This window comes from Anser cygnoides, chromosome 1, assembly GCF_040182565.1.
Source record: "Anser cygnoides isolate HZ-2024a breed goose chromosome 1, Taihu_goose_T2T_genome, whole genome shotgun sequence".
Taxonomy (NCBI): Eukaryota; Metazoa; Chordata; class Aves; order Anseriformes; family Anatidae; genus Anser; species Anser cygnoides.
This window is the reverse complement of record NC_089873.1, coordinates 126481362-126501348: the sequence shown is the minus strand read 5'-3', so window position 1 is coordinate 126501348 and position 19987 is coordinate 126481362. Positions and strand designations below refer to the sequence as shown.

The window sequence follows — 19987 nt, the reverse complement described above, 5'->3', positions numbered from 1 at the left end:
CATTTAATTTAATGTATGAAAAGAATACTAAAATTTAACTGGGTTGTTAAATTTAATATAATCTGTTAAAATGGTGTGTTGCCTGACTATCCTTAAAGCTGGAGTACCAAACTGTACAGAATGACCTAATAGCCTCTGATCTGTCTTTGCTATAACAAGTGCTTCAGAGTCATCCTCTTTAAGAAATTAAATGTATGCCAGTAGCAGGACTAGCTGAAAAACCACTGAAGTTTATGTTGAGTGGGGAGGGTAAGGATTGAAACCGGGGAGCAGGGACTAAACAGGTGGAGCCTGGAACCATGTGCCAGAGCACCTGGATGCTGGCAGGACAGGAAACGGGGAAAAGAGGGGAAACACGGCCGTGTGCCTGAAGGAATGGAGCAGGTGTTGGAGGAAGGGTGAGAAAAGAAGGGTTTCATGGAAAGGGAGAATGAGATCAGACCTAGAGTGGAATGGGTGAATTGAGAGAAAGTACAGGAAACTGGGAAAGGGTGGAAGATAAAGAAGGGAAGCATGGGAATTAGGGTAAGTAGGGACTGGGAATGGGATTTTGTAGAGGTGAGCCTAGAGTATATGAGGCAGGGAGTTGGGTCTTGGAAGTGGAAAAGTGAAGAATGTAGTTGAAGGTGATGTAGTTAAAGAATGCAGTGAAAGTGCCACTTTCACATCCAGCCCACAAAGCTGCTTTTGCTCTAATTGGTTAACCAGGAGGGTTTAACCACACTGATGCAACTGCAGTAGAGTAAACAAACCTGGACTGTGTTTGAACAAGCCATCCTGGATACATGTAAAAGGTCACCTGGAACAGGACCAAGCACAAAACAGACCAGGCACTTAAATACTTGCCCTACCTTTCACGCAGCTCTGCAAACTTCACCAAGTCCTTGCTGCTGCAGCTATGCTTTCCTCTTCATCATGCTAATTTTCCTTGGTTGTTTCTGCGCTGCAGTGATGTCTTGGCTTCAGATGATAAACTCTTCTGCCCCTCTCCAGTATGCTGACCTGTATTAGAGATGGAGACAGCACCCTACTTGTGTGAGGTCTCTATAGCTATTGATGAAGTTCAAAGAATTTCTATTCAGAGGATTCAGGGACCTTGGAATGCACTTGTGGCTGAGGAACAAACCTGGTTACACACAGATGTGCCCACTGATTCAACATCTGTGTCCTATCTCTGCCCCAACTCCCCATCCCATTTCTGGTTTCCCCAAGGAGTTTGCTTTTTAATGATCCGTTTTGAGATCACTGGAAGAGTCATCAACCTTTTGAGTAGCTTCTTGATAAGCAAGCACCATCCAGGCTGTACTGAATAAGACAGGACTTTTTTTTTTTTTTTTTGAGAAAAATCTCAGTGACATCAAGAGATAAGGCAGAAGATCACTGACCTAAATTACTGCAAGAACCTTCTTTCTGGCACTTCCTGATGAGATTTTATTTGAGCATTTGATTCAGTATTCTTTTTTATTTTTTTCCTAGTGTAGAATGTGTGTGTGCACATGCAATTTTGAGATTTGTTTTAATCTTGTTTTAGGGGAGTTAATAATAGCATTAATACAAGGTCAGATGAGAATTTAGTCATGTAATAGGAGTATCAAGGCGACTGTGTGTTGCCAGGAGAGAGGTGGTTTGCTTTGTTTTGAAAGGTGAGAGCATTTGGAATTAGCAACCTAATGGATGTGTTTGCGTGCGTTAACTTGTAATTATATCATACACTAATCTTTGATTATTTTTTTCATTTCAGATTTTGATGCATACCAAGGAGATGGTGCAAAAGGTAATGCTGAGCATTTTCATTAAACAACTACCCTTAAAGAGCACACCTGGTGAAATTTTTTATTCTAGGAGAGCTGTAACCCAAATAGACCTGAAATCACATCTTAGGATGCCTGGTTTACAAATGTAATCCTTCCTAATGGATTATAGCTTTTTTCTTTTCCTAGCACAGATATGATCTAGTCCCTGCTTGAAGCCTATGTGCAACTGTTTCAAGCAAATTAGCAACAGTGCTAATTAGAGTTTACTCACAGACCTGTTACATTATGCGTTCTAGTGTTTTATTACAGTTTATTTTCTGGCATCCTTTAAACTCTGTCACAGGGTGTTTTTCTGACTGTATGGAGTTTCATATGGACATAGCCGTGCTGTAGTTTTTACAGCAGCGTTGATTCTCCACCAGTGAAGCCATCAGGTTCTCATTTTTCAAGCTAATACTATGTTATTGGATGCATGTAGCCATATTTTGGTGACGTTTTTGGTGATGACAAATTTTCTTTTCACCTTCCTCCTTGCCGTGCCTTTCATACACACCTCAGACTTATTCATGTGATTCAGTTTGTCCAGAGTTTGCTCCCTTATCGCAGAGTATTATGGTAGTCACTCTTGGTTATGGGTAAAAAGTCTGGTGTTTGAACACAGTCTTTTCAAGAGTAGAACATTTGAATTGTTAACGAGGATCAGAGTGAGACATAATACGAAGGGCAGAGTTTCAGTTAGAGAGCAGGAATCAAGTAGGTATTGGTGTTCATCTCCAGCAATAACCATTCAGTAGTTCAACCTGGGGATAAAAAATGTATAGGTCGTGGTAGCTAGATTCTTATCCAAAGGGAGAAGCTTGCTCTCTGAAAGATCTGCTGGCCAAGGGAGGGCCAACGCCAGTAACTGGATAATAGCAGAAATAAAAAGGAAGAAAGAAATGTTAAGCCACGTGCAAAATTTGAAAAAAATTGAAAGATCATCCTAATCTGAACAGTATTGTCTGTGGTGTTGTCAATTTCTGTGTCCATTAGCCAGTACTTATAGTAGAGTTATTTGAAATAAATTATCTGTGCACTGTTTCGTGTTTTTTGTTAGTTTGTTTTGATTTTGTTTTTACTCCAAAGTAACTTTTCTGCAATAGTATTGTGAAGACCACAAATGAGGTGGGACACAACCTGACTTAAATCCTTCAGGCACGTTGGCTAAATAAATGCCTTATCTGAATAGTACGGACTTGTCCGGTAGTCTTTCTGAGTCTGAGCAGACTTCTTGTGTCCTGGCAGCCCAAATCTATTGATGATTAGAGTTCCTGTTGTTTCTCAAGATTAGAGCTGTTCACTGACTTATTTTTCTAACACTGTATAGTAAAATTTTAACTACTTATTATGTATGCAACTAGTGATTTGTTTTTAGCATAGCAGTGGTTTGTTTCATTTTTCTCTTTGAATTCAAATATGTCTTAATGAGACTTACAGACTTCTCAGTAAAAATTTACATTTTTTTGCTTTTTATTATTTAAGTAATAATATATGGACAATGATCTCTTTGAATCTTGAAAATGAGGTGGGACTTTGAAAAACAAAGCCCCTCCATCTTTTGTAAAGTTATTTGTTTCATTTAGATGAACCTCGAAGTGATTTATGGAGACACGGATTCCATTATGATAAATACTAATAGTACCAATTTGGATGAGGTCTTCAAGCTGGGGAACAAGGTAAGGAATTTTACCCTTTTTAAAGCTTTCCTGCATGTCTGTGTTCTCACACTGTGAATAGAGCCAAAGGTATTGAGAGAGACCCCCACGGCAAAAGAAGAGTTTAGGACAGGATAAGGGAGAACTTGACCACTTTTGGAAGCTACGTGGTAATGAAAGCTCAGAGTGCCCTACCTTTAGGTATAGCTACTCTGTGCATTTTTATAGTGATCAAATTAAAATGAAAAGTGTCATTCTATAGTGAGCATTTTTGCCAATTTAAATTATCAGGAGACTATCTGCATATTTGGTAAGCTGCAATGGAACTAATTTGGAGGAATTGTACTTTACAATTACAATGCAAAAACAATTTTGATATTAATGATTTGTGTTTTGACATGAGAGACATCAATCAGTTTCATTTTTTTTTAGTTATGTAGTATGTATTACACTCTGTGTGCCATCAGATTTCCAGTGGTAAATTCAAATATTAATTTACAAAGTGTACTGGGTATGGAAGAGATCTGTTTGATTAAAAATTGGCAACTGACGATGTGGAATTTTTACAGTTGTCTAAAATTGTAGAAGAAAAGTAAGAAAATTTTAAAGAAAAGATGTGAGAATCTGTTTTTGAGAGGTAGAAATTGCAATGAAAATAAAATGAGAGCTATGGAAGCTCTGCCCCCCAAAACAAACAACATTTTTATTATTTATTTTAGTCTAATATTCTATGAAAGTCTTGTAAATTTAAGACCAGCAACACTCTTGAGTTTTTTGAGAATACTTATGCCTTCATGCTAAGTTGGCACTTTAAGAAGTAGATGCATCTTTGGAGCATGGAAAAAAGGATTAATATATTGATTTTTAAGTATGTGTAGCAGGAGGATTGTTGGCATGGAAGAAAGAAGTCTCTTTGGTTTTTTATATTTTTTTATTTGCTTTTGGTTTGTTTGTCACATGAGCTCATAATTTCAGGTGTATTTACATTTCTAGTGTATAAGAAAGTTAATTTTACTTCATCTGCATGTTTTTATCTATTCTCATATAATAGTAATTTTTTTCATTCAATAATAATTTTAAAAATCTGTGGCAGAATTGTCATAATAAGTTAAATACTTCTGGCTTTGCTTCATGTTTACTTGGAGAATAAGTAGGTTTTTGAGCCTACATGATTCTTTTTAGAGTCAAATATTTGGCTTTTTTTTATCCCATGTACTTCTTTATCTCGGATCACTTGTTTTAAAGGAGCATGAGCTGTTTTAATTAATGTTTGCAAATTAGTAGAAAAGTGTAGAAGAATTACGCCTTTTCCTCTCAGAGAAATCAGACTAAAGAATGTGTAGGCATGTTGTGGGGAAGGGTGTAAATAAACACTGGCAATTTATGTGCATGTCTTTCCCAGAGGTATACGCATCGAGCTCTGGGATGCAGCCGTAGTGCTCCCACCTGTCCCAGGGAAGGGGGAGTGTCTTTTTAAGTTTGTTCTGTCAAGTATTGCAAAGTACCTTTTTTATAAAGGAGGTTTTGTATTCCAAGGGGCCATCTTTTGTCTGTTTCTACTCTGAACCCCCTTGTATAATTGATGTGAGAGGCTAGGTGAAGTAGTTGTCTTAATAAGAAGGGCCTAAGTCTGTTATCTGCAAGGTCACATTCAGTACCCTGCTTCTCTGCTCTGCTTAATTTTGTTAGGGAGGTAGATACACCAAGCTGTAAATCCTTAGGAAACCAGTGGGGGAACCTTAACTTTAATAGTAGTTACTACTGTGTAGTTAATTTCACAATTAATGATTCTGCTAAGTCTTTAAAATGTGTCTGCAAACACATGGTGCATAATGTTAATCGATTTAAACTTAAAAACGATACACTTCTTCATGAAAGTTAAATTTGTCCACAGTTAAAGTGTTGCATTTGGTTTTAATGTCGGTGCATTCACAGATCAAAAATGAAGTGAACAAGTTGTATAAATTGCTGGAGATCGATATTGATGGAGTCTTCAAGTCCTTGCTGTTGTTAAAGAAGAAGAAATACGCTGCTCTTACTGTGGAACCAACAGGGGATGGGAAATACGTAACTAAACAAGAACTCAAAGGGTTGGATATAGTCCGAAGAGATTGGTGTGATCTTGCAAAAGAAACTGGAAAGTGAGTTTCTTTTTGTGGCATTGTTCTTTTTGCTGTTCTGAACAATATGTGCTTCATAAACATTTGATACCACGTGGCTGTTCCCTGGCCTGTGTAGATTGGTAGCAAACATCAGAGTTGGGGTACCTCAACTGATTGTTGTAGGAGGTGCTAAACATTACATTCTGGCACTAGATTATGCTTGTGCAAGTCCAGATGTCACTAGCTCCACTGCCTTTGCAGCTTCTGTGGAAGCAGTGCATTTGATTTGTTGCAATTTTGTATATGTAGTATAATAACCACAGCTGCAATCTTGTGAAAATGGAAGGTGCTATTAGTATTTGGAGTCATAGGTTCAGATTTTTTTCAAAGATGGCAAAAGAAACTGGTGGTCAACTGTCTCAGCATCCTCTAAGAAAGCAGTCCTAAGTGTGCAAGAGAGAAGATAGCTTTCCATAAGACTGTTTCTCTTCCATTTTTCAAACGAAACTCTTCTGATACTACATTATGATGGATAGTGGATTGATGATTTATGAATTATTGCACAGGACATTTTTGTGCTCAACTTCAGTGGAGATAATACTTTCAACAATGTAGGAAAAAAACACCCTGGAGTGGATGGAGAGATGGTCATCAAGGGACTGACTCAACTTACATTGCACGCTGCCTCTTGAAAACTTAAATTGTGGTCCAAATGCATCTAAAAATGAGTACTTTTTTACATTTGTAAAAATACACCACACGCTTACTGTTCTTAAGACTTGCATTTTCTAAGAAAAGACGCATCATAATAGAAGCAAAATTTTCCAAGTTAGGAATGTATTAGTAATTAAAGCTATACAAATGTTTGAGAGTGTTCTTTAGTGACTAACTCTTCTGCAGCTGGCAGATCTTCCCAACCACATTTTACAGAAATAGGCAAGACTTTGCTTGCTTTAACTTTGTGTGTTCTCTTCTCTCTTCTCCTCAGTCCCCTCATTTCAGATACCTGCTGTGCAATAATAAATGGCAAAGCAAATTGGAACAGAAAATGGAATCTGGTTGGACTCAGCAATTCCAAACCACCGTTTAACATTAGAACTATTTACAATAATTTGCTTAGTAAAATAAATGAATAAATAAAATAAAACACAACAGAAAATATATATCCAGGCAAATTTCTATAAATTTTGGATCAGACTTCATCCTCAGTTGCCTTAACTTGTAGAGGTAACCCATGGGAAGGGAGGAATGTGCTGTAACGGCTTTGCGTGTTTTAAGCTTTTCTTTATTTCTGAACTGTTTTTGCAGCTATATAATTGGTCAGATTCTGTCTGATCAGCCCCGAGACATAATTGTGGAAAACATTCAAAGGCGGCTTATAGAAATTGGAGAAAATGTGATGAATGGCCAGATCCCAGTAAATCAGTATGAAATAAACAAGGTAAATGAAGTGTCAGCTCTTTTGTGTCTCAGGAAGCTTTACTGTTCTTGATACTCCTGATAAAGATTTTTTTAATCCTTATGATGCTGTGAAATAACAGAAGTGCTAACTATTTGGATTTTCACAAATAATTCTGATGGGAATGTTCTTCGTTTTCATCCATTGAGCTCATTAGACTGAAGGATATGATCACGAGACTTGACAGGACAAGAGGAAATGGCCCCAAGTTGTGCCATGGGAGGTTTAGGTTAGATATTAGGAGAAAATTATTCCCTGAAAGAGTTGTGAAGCATTGGAACAGGCTGCCCAGGGAAGTAGATGATTCACTATCCCTGGAGGTATTTAAAGGATGTGTAGATGTGGTGCTTAAAGACATGGTTTAGTGGTAGGCTTTGCAGTGCTAAGTTGATGGTTGGACTTGGTCTTAGAGCTCTTTTCCAGCCTGCCTGTATGCGCAAAGGGCATAGACTTCTTTTAGTACATGGTTACTACGTGGACCTCTTGTATAACAAATTAAACGTTACCACAAAATAAAAACTTGTGCATGCATATTAATTGTTGTTTCCTCGGGGGGGCATCTTTTCAAGCAATCTGAAGTCTGCTGCTGTCTGACAATTTTTGTTTTTTCCTATGTGTTCGTTCTCCTTAGCTGCTTGTTGTGTGTTTTTTGTATATATTTAGAAACCCTCTCTATTTTAAACAGTATTTTTATTTATTTTTACTGCATTTATACTGTTCTTTTTCACTGATGTTTCGTCTTGGCTGTCAGCTCAGTGTTTATTGTTTTATGCATAAGCTTGACTACATACTCCCAATGAGAGAACAGAATTACAGAATAATTTCTGTTCTGAAATTTCCTAGAATTGGTATCCTGTTTTGTGAGATACCAAATAGCATAGAACATACTGCAGAGGTCCTACAATATAGGTAAAAACACTTTGTTGAGCTGTTAGCTGGTCTTGTTTTCTCAGAATAATAATTTTGTGTCTTGTCCCATCCTGCTCTCCTGTCCGCTGGTTCTGGACTTTGAGAATTACGGGAAAGCTTGTGCTTTCAGAAGTTTTCTCTCAAATCGTTATTTTGTATTTCTGGTTGAAAATACTTAAACTGAAGAAAACGATGAAAAGAAAAGAACCAAGTGTTCTGTTTTATAGAAAACCCATATAAAAGCATAGTGTTGTCAGTTTGTTTCCCCTTAAAACTCCATAGAAGGAAGCTAATATTCACTTAGAGATCTCATTCAAGACTTTACTACAGCAAGAAGCAAAATACTCTGCTTTATCTACAGGATTTTTAGCAAAAAAAAGTGTTATTTCTTGGTTTATTTTTATGAATCCTCAATGAAACTTACATTTTGGTCTTCAAAATTCTCCTGCTTGCCAGGGGTGTCCGATTAATAAATCGGATATTATATGCTCCTCTCATGGTTCTGGTGAAACAGATATCCCGAATTTACTTTACCCAAAGTGTCTTTCTTTTGCCAGCTGGTCACCTGTTTTGTAAGACTGTGTTAATAAATCAGTTAAGAAATTTGTTCAGGTTGTCATCCGGCTGTTAGAGAAAACAGTGGTTTTTATGGTTTACGTAAAAATTTTGCCATCCATTTCTTACACACTGTTCTTACTGCAAATATTGTCACAGTACTTAGTGTCCCAATAATACCTATGGAATAGTTTTCACTTTAAATGCAGAATTTTCCTGTTTTACTACTTTGGAGATAATCTATGTATTTCCCTATTTAGTCAAATGTGTAAGTTGTGTTTAAGAATTGGGATAACGGTAAATATTTAAATATAACAATACAGTTTTATGTACAGTTTACTGAGTTAAATCTCAGTAGTATGAGACGCATGGAAATGTTTAAATGCAGTCACAGTTTAAATGCAGATACAGAGCTTGTTAAAATACACTTAGCTGCTTGATAATCAGATCTGCTTTATGACCTGAACTACTGCAGGGCTAAGGGGGAAATTTCTGTCTCTGTTTTTCTATTTTGTGTAATGTTTTAAACTTCAATTACTTCAAATTGAAAACGGTTGCATTATATCTCTATTATATCTTTTTTTTCATGTTGCTAATGTACAAGTGAATAGTAGGTAGATGAAGATAGCTACCGTGTAGTCTTGTCTCTTAAGTTCTGAGTTGTCTGTCACTGAAGTAAAATACTTTTCTCACAGTTATGTCTCTGTTTTCTCCTTTGATCTTTTAGGCCTTGACAAAAGATCCACAGGATTATCCTGACAAAAAAAGCTTACCGCATGTGCATGTTGCCATGTGGATAAACTCTCAAGGAGGCCGAAAGGTGAAGGCGGGAGATACAGTGTCATATATCATTTGTCAGGTAAAAATGTCTTTATTTATAGCTGAATGCTAGATATTGTTTTGAGAGATGACAAGGAAAACCAACTCCTGGGAAAATGTTTTGATGTTTGTAGTGAGATTGTTTTAGTTTAAAACAGTTTTCTATAATAAATTTGGTTTCATAAGGTCAGAAAAAAATCTTGTGATCAGTTCAGTTCATCTGGCGATTTCCATATAGTGGCTTATAAAATTTCCCCAAATTAATTTTTTGTTATTAATTAATATTAATAAATTAATTTTAAGGAATGCATCCAACCTTTGTTTTAAGGAGACGAAAGTTCTGGTGGCGAGGAAGCTGTCAGTTTTGGAAAGCTCTTTGGTGGTGGCAGTTAAATATTGTCATTCCAGTCTCAGCCTGTATCTTTTGAGTTCATAGATGCGATGCCAGATTCAGTGACTGTTGGTTAGACTGGGGAATTTGAGGAGCCTTCTGTTTTCAGGTGTTTATCTTGTGAATGCTTTTACAACTTCCTAAGATGACATCATCTTAGTGACAGCCAGAACAGTGAAGTGGTTGCTTTTTTTTTTTGAACTGCTTTGCACTAAGACATATTTTCCTTTTTCCTGGGCTGTTGACAATTTTTGTGGGGCTTTCTTTTGGGGCGGGGAGATGTCCTATCTAAATGTGATAGTGTATCAGTGTCAAATATACATTTAATACCGCTTTACAAATTTCATTAAATTATTCTGTTCGTACATCTGGGAATTATTTTTGTCTACAACCCCATACTAGTCGTTCATTTTGCTGATTCAGCATTATAACCTTAGCTTTTTTTCTTCTGTGAAGATGTTGGAAATTGGATCAGAACAGAATTGAATCACCAGCTCCTTCCAATCCCCAAAATACTACAAGAAACTCCCTAAATATATGTATATACTGCATCGCACGTACTCTGACTCTTCAAAGAGTCCAAGACTGACATTTAGTCGCATTCCTTTGCTGTGAAGCTAAGCTGCTGGAAGGTGTTCAAAAATGCCCTTACGAACATGGCATAAGTGTGTTTGGGTGTGCGGTTCAGTGGGAGGAATGTGCCACGCTCCTTTCCACATGCAAGTGGGAAGGGATTACGGCACCCTTCTATGTGAAGCGTAGAAGCTTTTAACCCATTCCCCTCTCATTATCGTTGACTTCACTGTGCCTTCCCAGCCATTTCTCCACAGCGATCTTGTTACTCTGATCTTGAGCATGAACTCGAGAAAAACATAACCTCCACAGGCATAAAACTCATAAGAAAGTTTCTGCCCTCTGTTGATGGAAGCTTGCTCAGAGTCCTGTAGAACTAGTTGGGGAACATTTTGGATTTGCTTTTTATTCAGAAGTTCTTTATTGTCATCAGTGTTTTTCAGCTCATAAAACAGGCATAGTTTCTTTCCCTCTGCTGGTAAGTTCACCTGATGAAGTTCTGTAGGGAAGCGTTGTGGAATTACTTGAGGTTGCTTTCTACTAAATGAAGCTTGAGTGAGTCAGCTTTCTTTCCTTGTCATCTTCTCTGACTGCTGGTAAATTCTGCTTCTCCTGGGAAATACAGTTGTTACAATAAAATCCAGTAAGCCTTTTAGTTTCATTTAATACCAGTACACTGTTCTTAGTCATCGTACCGTGTGTTTGACCATCTGCTTAATATTTATTAGCGCTTCCTGCTGAAGTAACCTGGCCTGAAAATACTTCGCTGTGTCTGTGCCCATTTAAAAGGAGGCAGGCTAAGTTCTGTTGCTGAAGACTGGAAGCAATTAGCATTCTTCCTTAGGCAGCACTGTCTGCTGTGCATGCCGAAGAAACATTAAACATGTAGGTGACACGTGTGGAATGTATGTCACGACGTTACCTGCTGTTACATAGCAGAGAGATGCTCCAGAGTCGTGGATTTCCTAAAAACTCCACTGCTTGATTTTTGAATGCTTGATATCAGCTTGATATCATTGTCCTTTAAGTGTTTAAACATGTTATGAAACATGGACCTCTTAGTAGCTAGGTACTGGTATGAGTGACTTGGATATCGTTTTCTTACAATACATACTCTAGTTTGGATTTGACTAAAAAAAAAATAAAAACTGAGTTGGATTAAATGAGCCAAGGGATCTCTTATGCAAAACTGACGGGCTTGTGAATGCTACAGCGGATCCCTATTTCATCTCCTTTATCGTTAAAAACTGAAACATATTGTTTTTTACTTAATTGAGAGTTCTTATCCTGGTATGAAGAAGCTGCCAAGACTTACGAGAGCTGGGCCACGGGTATGGCTGAGCAATGACACAATGCAAGAGAAGAATGTACTTGTTGAAAGAAGAGAGCTGAAGGAATTGCATTACAATTATTTTAGCAAAGCAGCTGGATGAGCTGAATAGTCCTAAATTAATTTTGTTCTGAATACGAGTTGTCTGAAAGGAGTAGGAGGGACCAATGGTTTGCAGTCTGTCTTTTTTAGTGATGGATTTTCAGTCCATGGTTGCTGACCCTATAGAAGCCAGTATCTTGCCTTATCTGCAAGAGGAAGGTGTCATGTTAATGCTAAGTTTTATTTGGCTGAAAAAAGAAAAAAAAAAAGGCAAGAGGACTGTATACTTAGCAAAAAATACATTCTGGTCTCCCCTTCCCCCACCCCTCCAAGGTTTACTTCTATTCCTGAATACTTGTTAAAATCCTACTGTAAGTTCTGCTGTAGGATTTTGATGCACATAGAAAATATAATTTCCTAGTGTAGTTGTGGACTGGTAATAAGTTGCATTCTACTGAAGAGTACAGTCTTTTTAGAGTTGATACTTAATTCCTCTGTGAACACTTTACAATTTAATTACCTTCCCAAATTTATTTTTTCCTGGTCTTTGTTTTGACTTGGAGAAGAATTTAATGTATACTCTAAGCCACTGAGTGGCCTTCCTCTTTTGGCTTGAGGTGTTGCCATGTTTCTTTCAGTATTTTTTTACTCTTTCAATTGGATGCTATTGCCTCTGTCATTTATTTTCATGCCAATAAATGGTGGTCCATTCTCTGACCATTCATTCTATTTGTTTCTTTATAGAATCAAAGCATATAAACTTCATAGCAAAAGAAATATAGTTTCAATATCCAGGACTTGGAATTTGCTTGTTGTGCAAAATGATAATGCTAGTTTAGTACAAAGTGAATCCAAAATGCATGCCCTCTGCATATTTTTAACTGGGCTGATGGTTACAATGTGTTTTCATTGTGCATTTCAGAATTGACAGATGGGACTGTTTACTCTGTCTACTCTTACTGATTTGCACGTGTAGGCTGCAATAATACAAGCTGGATTTACATTCTTGAACTTGCTAGTTGATGCCAGCATCAGCAGTGTATTTTTTTTACTACTGTTGGATTTGTTTTGGATGCATAATAAATCAAGCAAAAGAGTGATTGTGTAACAATTTTGTATTAAAATAATAAATAATATTTGAAGCATAATCTGTTGTATAGACTGAATGTGGATGTTACTTTTTTCATACCTTTTTATTTCTGTCTCCTGTCTTAGGATGGATCAAATCTCAGTGCCAGCCAGCGAGCATATGCTCCAGAACAGTTGCAAAAGCAAGACAATCTTACTGTTGATACTCAATACTACTTGTCACAGCAAATACATCCAGTAGTTGCTAGAATATGTGAGCCTATAGAGGGAATTGACTCTGTTCTTATTGCAACGTGGTTAGGTAAGTATTCTAAATTCAGTTTATTTAAAGAATTACAAGAGACAAAGTGAGAAGTTTAAATACATGTTTCATAACAAATGCTTCTGAAAAATCAGTCTTTGTACAGTGAATGATAGCATGTGTTAGGTAGTCTATAGCAAGCAGTTTGGATTTTAAGTATAACTTGTACGACTACTGCAGAATAACGTTTTTCGGGAGGTGCTCATTAACATGAACTTGATCTCATAATCCTGTTCAGAGTTGCAAAAATCTCTTGTTCATGTGATAGTACTATCGCATGTCTCTGAGATTTTCCTAAGCTACGGAAGTAGTTCTGGAGTATGCACTCTAGCACTCTCTAGAGAAACCAGTTGTAATTATAACGAAAGGATACTTTTTTTTTTGTATTCTGTAAGTGTAGACTTTTTTTTGCTAGAACTGACCTACTGGGTAACAGAAACACAAAACCTTACTAACAGTCTTCGTTTCTCCATATGGGACAGGCAAGCAGCCAAAAAAAGTGCTATGAAAATGTGCGTAATGCTAGTGACCCACAGAATCACAAGGTTTTATTCCAATGAGCAATGGGGAATTGCCCTTGTTACAGTTGGTTTTCCTTTTAAGAGGATGTTAAAGTAATTAGATATTTTTCTGCCCAATTCTGATTGCCTTCTCCATCTCTAGAAGGAAGTACGGGTGTTGAAAAATTAAACCGTTCATTCAAGCATCTTTCTCTGAAAATACAATGATTTGTGTCTAATCTTTTCTGTATTGTTTCCTCCCTAAAAATGATTCACCAACAGTCATGGTCTCCTAGATAAACAGAAATTTTGTGATCTGTATAGCCCACACCTAGCTTGGTTTTTGAAACTCTTAACTCTAGGATGTGGAAAAAGCTGGTTGATGAGTTCTTGACATGACTGTCCTCTATTAAAAGAAAACTTTCTTAGAGAATTTGCCCTGTGTGAGTTTAATAATCTATTTGATACCATGTCTGTAGGAAGTTCAGACCTGCAGAGATGGCTTCAAGCATTCTGAAGTTGTGAACCAAAGAAGAGTTGGCCCTCAGTGTTATGTATTCAGGAGATGGCCAAGGTCCAAGAACTGGCCACTTAAAACCAGCAGGTGATGTGTTGTCAGGACTGTTCACCTGGGACAAGGCACCTCTGTAGCTTCATCCTAAGAGGTCTTAATATCCCAGGACAATCTGTATAATGTGCAGCTTTTTCCATCTCCATTTCTAAGTTGTCTGTAAAATCAAACAAACAACTTTGGGAATGTGAGCACGATGAGCACAGACATGGTGGTTTGGCTGCGTGAGCGTGTCTTGGAGGCACTGGGTGTTGCAGTGTATCCCCAACAGCTCTGATCCTTTGAGGAGGTGTCAGTCCTACTCTGCGCACACAAATTATGCTGTTTATGTGGTAGGGCCTCGGTATGCAACTTTCCCTTGATGTCAGAGTGGACTATGTGGCCAAACTGAAAAGGATTTTACTTCAGTTTAAAATTTTAAAATACGAGGCAAGCTCTTGCACTTTGTTTAGGTTAAAAAAAAAAAAGGCTTAGTATTTGTGGAGCAAAGGTTGTTGGTCCTGTAAAGTTAGGCTCAAATTCAGTTTTTCTTTATTCACAAGTTAGATTTATAAGACTATCTCCCTTCAGGCACCTAAATTAAGTGCCCAGGTTTTAAGAGCTGTATGCCACTTGATAGCATCAAGATGGAGATAAAAAGCAATAATAAAAGAATAATAAAAAAAGATAATATATGGAAATATAATATTATCTCCATATGTTATCATATAATTATGGTGTCATAATTATATATGATAATATTTATTACCAGTTTCATCTTTGTTTTCTTGGCAGTGCTTAAATTGAGTTTGGGATTAAAGTCGAGTCTTTTTCAAAACTATCCTACTTATGTGTTTACATGCAGCACTTAATCAGAGTTGTACATAAATTGTTGCAAGCTGAAGTTACCTTAGAGCTTTTTTAAACAGTACTGTAAGGATAGTCAAGTGTGTTTGTTTCAAAGAAAATGAAAATGATTTCAAGTGTACAAGATATTAGAGACCAGCTTAGTAGCAAATGTGTTATTGTTCTTTGTTAAGTTGGGCTTTTTTGTATAGTGTATTCATTCTGTTACACAGCCAAATTCTTGTCGTTTTCCTTATCTTTTTGCAAAAGAGCATATTTTTCTATTTTGAAGAAGAAAGCTACTGTTCTGGAGGGATACCTAGGTGTTATATCTGTGGGCTGAAACTTGTATGCATTCTCATTGTGTATCCTTCTCTGTCTGTTCTGATTTATCCTGTTATGTTGTGGAAGGGTCTGTACAGGGAGAATGGTTGTAGCAAAAAGGTCTTGGCTTCATATTTAACAGGATCTCCTTATAACGTGAATATTTAATTGGCATATCACCGTGTTAGTCCAAGTAGATAAAATTGAGCTGTGCTTAGGGAGGCTTGGCTCATAGCAAAATGATGAAAAGTTCTTTGTTCTGTCTGTGCTCAAAGTAAGTTATTTTAACTAAGCTATTTTAGACACTGAAGAACAAAAGCAAATAACCACACCTAAAAATTGCAGAGAACTCTTTAAATACCACATTTATTCACTATGGAATCAAGCTGAAAATTGCCTTTTGTTTTCGGACATTGTAGGAGGTCTGCCTAGCCTTAAGAGATGGAAATTCATTGTTTCTAAAAATGAGAACCTCCTGAGCATACTCCTGCATTCCCTCTTTTTCTTAAAGTTCTCAGGGAAATGCAATGACAAGGTGAGGGTTGTCAGGGTTTCTGAAACTAAGTAAAATGTGAAATCTGATGATTTCAGTCAATAAATCTGATCTTCTTCAGTGCTTGGAGACCTGGCTTTTAGATCATTTTGAAGGTGACCGTAGTTTTTAATCAAAAAGAACTTGATTGGCAGAACACTTAACAAGTTTAAAATAAACTTTGTTGTTATGTAGATATTACTCCTGGTGTCAATGAAAAATCCTGTATTGTTTCTCTGTCATCAAGAGCATCTAAACATTACGGAAGCAGAGTCAGTCCTAGACTATGTCATGGTTATCTGAAAGAGACATGCTGCTGCTGCTTTACAAACAGAAGTGCACATCGGTGCATTGACATTAGGGTGTTTCTTAGGTAGGTTATCTGATTTTGCTGGGAGTCATTCTTGGGTCCTGCTGAGGCTTGGCATCGTGAGTACCTCCCAGCACCAGTTCCTCCTTCCTCCCAGTGTCTGCATGTTAACTCCTTGTAAGATCCCCCCTGCCTTAAAGGTATGACTTTTTCCCCCCCCCCTTCTCCTAGGGAGTCATTTAGTAGGTGTCTGTCATGGTTAGCAGTACCCAGAGTGCCCCTCCTGACAGGACCGGTTGTGCTCACCGTGTGGCAAGCAAGAATTGGTGAAGCTTCCCTATTTTTCCGTGGTTTTCTCACATTAGGCGGTGAAGTGAGAGCAGAAGGGTGGGAATGAAGGTTAAAGTAACAGGAAAAACCTATGACAATAGAGTAAAAAGCTCCAGAGCTGATGAATTTTGTTGTTTGTGGCTTGGCTTCTTTCTTTTCTTTGCAATGCTTCAGCCGTACTTAGAAACTCGGGCTTGCTGAAGTGTGTCGTAGGTGTAGTTCGCGGAGCAGAGGTGCCCCAGTCCCCTAACGGCCGTGGTCAGGGCAGGGACGTGAGGCGGGCACGCCAGGAGAGGAGGGGAGAGGAGAAGGGCCTCACCATGGAGAGGGGCGCTCACGCAGGGTCTGTCCTCTGTATACTGCTTGGGTTTCATTGCTCGTATTTCTTAATAAAACAAACTACTGGCCTGGAATGGGCTCACCTCTGCCTGAAATGGCAGCAGGAGCCTGGCTCGGCGTTGGCACGGGTGCCCGCACGCTCAGGGGTTACTGCCGAGGCTGAGCCGTCCCCACAATCACTGCACCAGGAGCCAGCCCTGGGACAAATCCTCTCCGGGAAGCGGGCTGCCCCTGCCCGGCACCAGCCTCTCTCTCACGAGAAGCAGCGAAAAACCCGACGCCTGCTTTCTTGACGTGAAAACCTCCCGGCCGCCTGGCCGTCACCCGCAGCCGTCGGGCCCGGCCGGGCTCGGGGCGCCACACGTGCGCGGCCGGGGCTCTAGGTGGCAGCACCAGCCCTCTGTGCGCCGCCCGCCGCTCGGGGGGCCGGGGCCGGGGCCTGCCCGCCGCCGCTGACCGGCCCCCGGAGTGCGGCGGCTGGGGGGTAACGCACGCCGAACGGACAGGAACACCCCGGGCTTGGTCCCACAAACGAAAAAATCCGCGGAAGAACGTGATAACGTCTTCCCAAACGTTTCCTTGAGAGCTGAAACGTGGCGGCTCCAGTGCATTTCGTGTTTGTCGCTTCTGTTCGCTTGGGAGAGAGAAGAAATTGCAGTAATAGCCTGTGGAAAATCTGGAAAACGATCTGCAGAAATTTTTAAAATATTGTGCTGAGTGAAATATACTTGGCGTTTCAGTTTCCTCAGTGACCTTTTCGCTTGCCAAAAATGTTTTAACGATTCTGTTCCGTAATCCAGGAACAAGTTGTGGAACTTTCCTTTATTATTTACTTTTGTCACTCCATGTTGATCTGTGAGTTTTAGCATTACATGCCTTTCCTTTGTCATACGTGCAACTTTGCATTTTTTTGACAGACTGGAAAGCTTACCTGGGGCATAGGTACGTTTAGATAGATTTGATTCTCAGAGTAAGACAAACTCCTTTTGATTTTTCTTGATGTTATAGAAGATGAGAGGAGTTTAGAGAAGTTCACTGGGCCTTCTCATTCTAACTACTTAAAATAAAAAATAATAATAATTAAAAAAAATCCCATTTATTAGATATTCCCTGTTTTGCTTACCAAATATTGTAATATGTCCAGTGTGACCTGGTCCCAGAGGAGACAAGTTGGTGTGCTGAAATGCGTTAATCGAACCAACTAACCATTCCTGAAAGGAGATAATAGAAAAAATAGGTCCCAATTCCACCAGATAATTAATGTAGGCATGGTGTTTAAAAGCCTGATTTGCAGACCCTTTGATTTCACTGGGGCTGTTTACACACTAAAAATTAAATGTATACTGGGATCATCTCAATATTTTTTTCTGTTTTTCTCTCCAGCCAAAACAGCTAAGAAAGTTCAGAGATAGGTGTGGTTCAAATTCTTCAATGAATATATTTTTTTCCTTTTTAGATTATTACCAAATGTCTGTGTGCTTATTGGTTCTTACCATTTTTGACTGAATATTAGAAAAGTGCAGTTGACTGAAGAGCAAAATTTCTCTCTTATTTAGTGCGCTATTTTGCTCTGCTACTGCTTTTGGAGAAACTACCAAAGATAGATTTCTAGCTGAACGTTAATAGCATCTGTATCAAAAAGTTGCGATGACCTTTTTTCATTCCAGTCCTGAGCTCACAATAATCTGTGCATTTTTATTTGTAGTCACCATTACTATCTTAGATTCAACCTACTGCATGCTTCAGCTGATTTTTGATCTTTTCTGTTTTGCAAAATCTTAACGTTAAACTTGTCCCCTTTCTAAAAGTTTTATCTACTGCATGTTTGTTGCAGAACATTCTCCTTGTTTTCTAAAACAGCACATATATTGCCAACTCTTTTTTTTTCAAAAATAGGAAACTTTAAAAAAAAAAATAAAAAATCCAACCCTAATTTTCTTTGGGGGGTGCCGTGCGTGTTAAAGTATAAAATATGATATTAGCAATGTTTTTTATTTCTTTCCTCCTCCTCTTAATGAATTGCAGAGAACTGTGTTAAAAGTTTAAGAACCTCTTTGAGATAAATTGTTACCCTTATGCACTGCCATTTGTTTCTTTTGATAAAACTGAAATTAGGAAGATTAAATCTTAGTGAAAACTCTGCTTTATCAAGAACCAATTAAGCTTTTTTTCACATTGGAATTTGCTTGTCCTTGAATTTGTCTTACAGTTGTAAAGTAGAAGCTCAGAATAGTGATAATAGTCACAGATATCAAACCTCTTATATAAAGACAATCTGCATCTGCCTGTGTAAGACAACTGTTATATGTGTGCAGTCATATTTATCTAGAGTAACTGAATATTGTTCCCAAATGTTTTCTTTTAAGTCTTCCTGTACTGTAGTAAAAAAGTAAAATCTATTTTCACTTCCTAATTTGTAATCTTTTGTGCTTTTTTCAATGATAATTATTACATTTGTTACTGAATTTTACACACGATATGGAAAGATACAAGGTAATATTTTACTTGGCTTAATTAGTCCTTCTTAAAAATATTTTTAAAGGACTTCTGTTTGATCTTTTCTTATTACTAAAGTAAGCCATAGTTTTCTAAACATTTTCTTTTACGCTCTCATAAAATGATTTTTTTCTAGCTTGTGTTATTTGCTAGAGATAAAGAACAGCAGCAACAACAGAAAAAGCTATGGGTGGAATAAATGGACTTCTAAAAGGTTGAACATGACAAAGGATGACAAAAAATGAGGATTTTTATTAAGTTTACTTTGGCAGTTTTATTCCTAGGGCAGTGAACTTCGTGCTTGCTTGCTTATTTACTTATTTGTGGTTGAATCAGTATTTTTAGGATCTCTTTTGTGTATTTATTTGTTTAAAATCTTGAGTTCTGGCAATCAGAAATAAAGCATTTTGTCTCCAGTGCTGCCGTTTTAAATGCTGCTGCTGAATTTTAACCACTGCATTAGATTGAAACCTACATGCTGTTAACCACTGAGCCAAAATGAAATCGACCACTGCATTGAAATCAGAGTTGGCAGTTGTATACGGAGTTGAAGGAGTTGGTAATAGCAGTGCACCCGCGTTTCTTTAATGGGGTTTTTATTCTCTGTTTTCAGTTTTAATGGTGCCATTTTGATTTAAAGACTGTTTCTTAATAACGATGCACATTTTTATTGAAATATTTTCAACGTAACTTAAGAAGAAAATAACAATAAAGCCATCCGTTAGGAGTGGTTTCCTCAGAA

At 37.9% G+C, this 19987-nt stretch overlaps 1 protein-coding gene across 15 annotated transcripts in view; it reads left to right on the top strand.

Annotated features, from left to right (window-relative positions):
• POLA1 (DNA polymerase alpha 1, catalytic subunit) overlaps positions 1-19987 on the top strand; it is a 203792-nt gene that overhangs the window by 68461 nt on the left and 115344 nt on the right. For all 15 annotated transcript variants that reach the window (XR_010826021.1, XM_066980497.1, XM_066980527.1 and 12 more), the window contains exons 27-32: positions 1742-1774; positions 3377-3469; positions 5384-5589; positions 6859-6991; positions 9201-9332; positions 12844-13018. Coding sequence is in view for 14 of the 15 variants with exons in the window: in XM_066980497.1 (XP_066836598.1) it covers positions 1742-1774; positions 3377-3469; positions 5384-5589; positions 6859-6991; positions 9201-9332; positions 12844-13018 (772 nt within the window). In the remaining variant the exon portion in view is untranslated. The remainder of the gene's footprint in view (positions 1-1741; positions 1775-3376; positions 3470-5383; positions 5590-6858; positions 6992-9200; positions 9333-12843; positions 13019-19987) is intronic.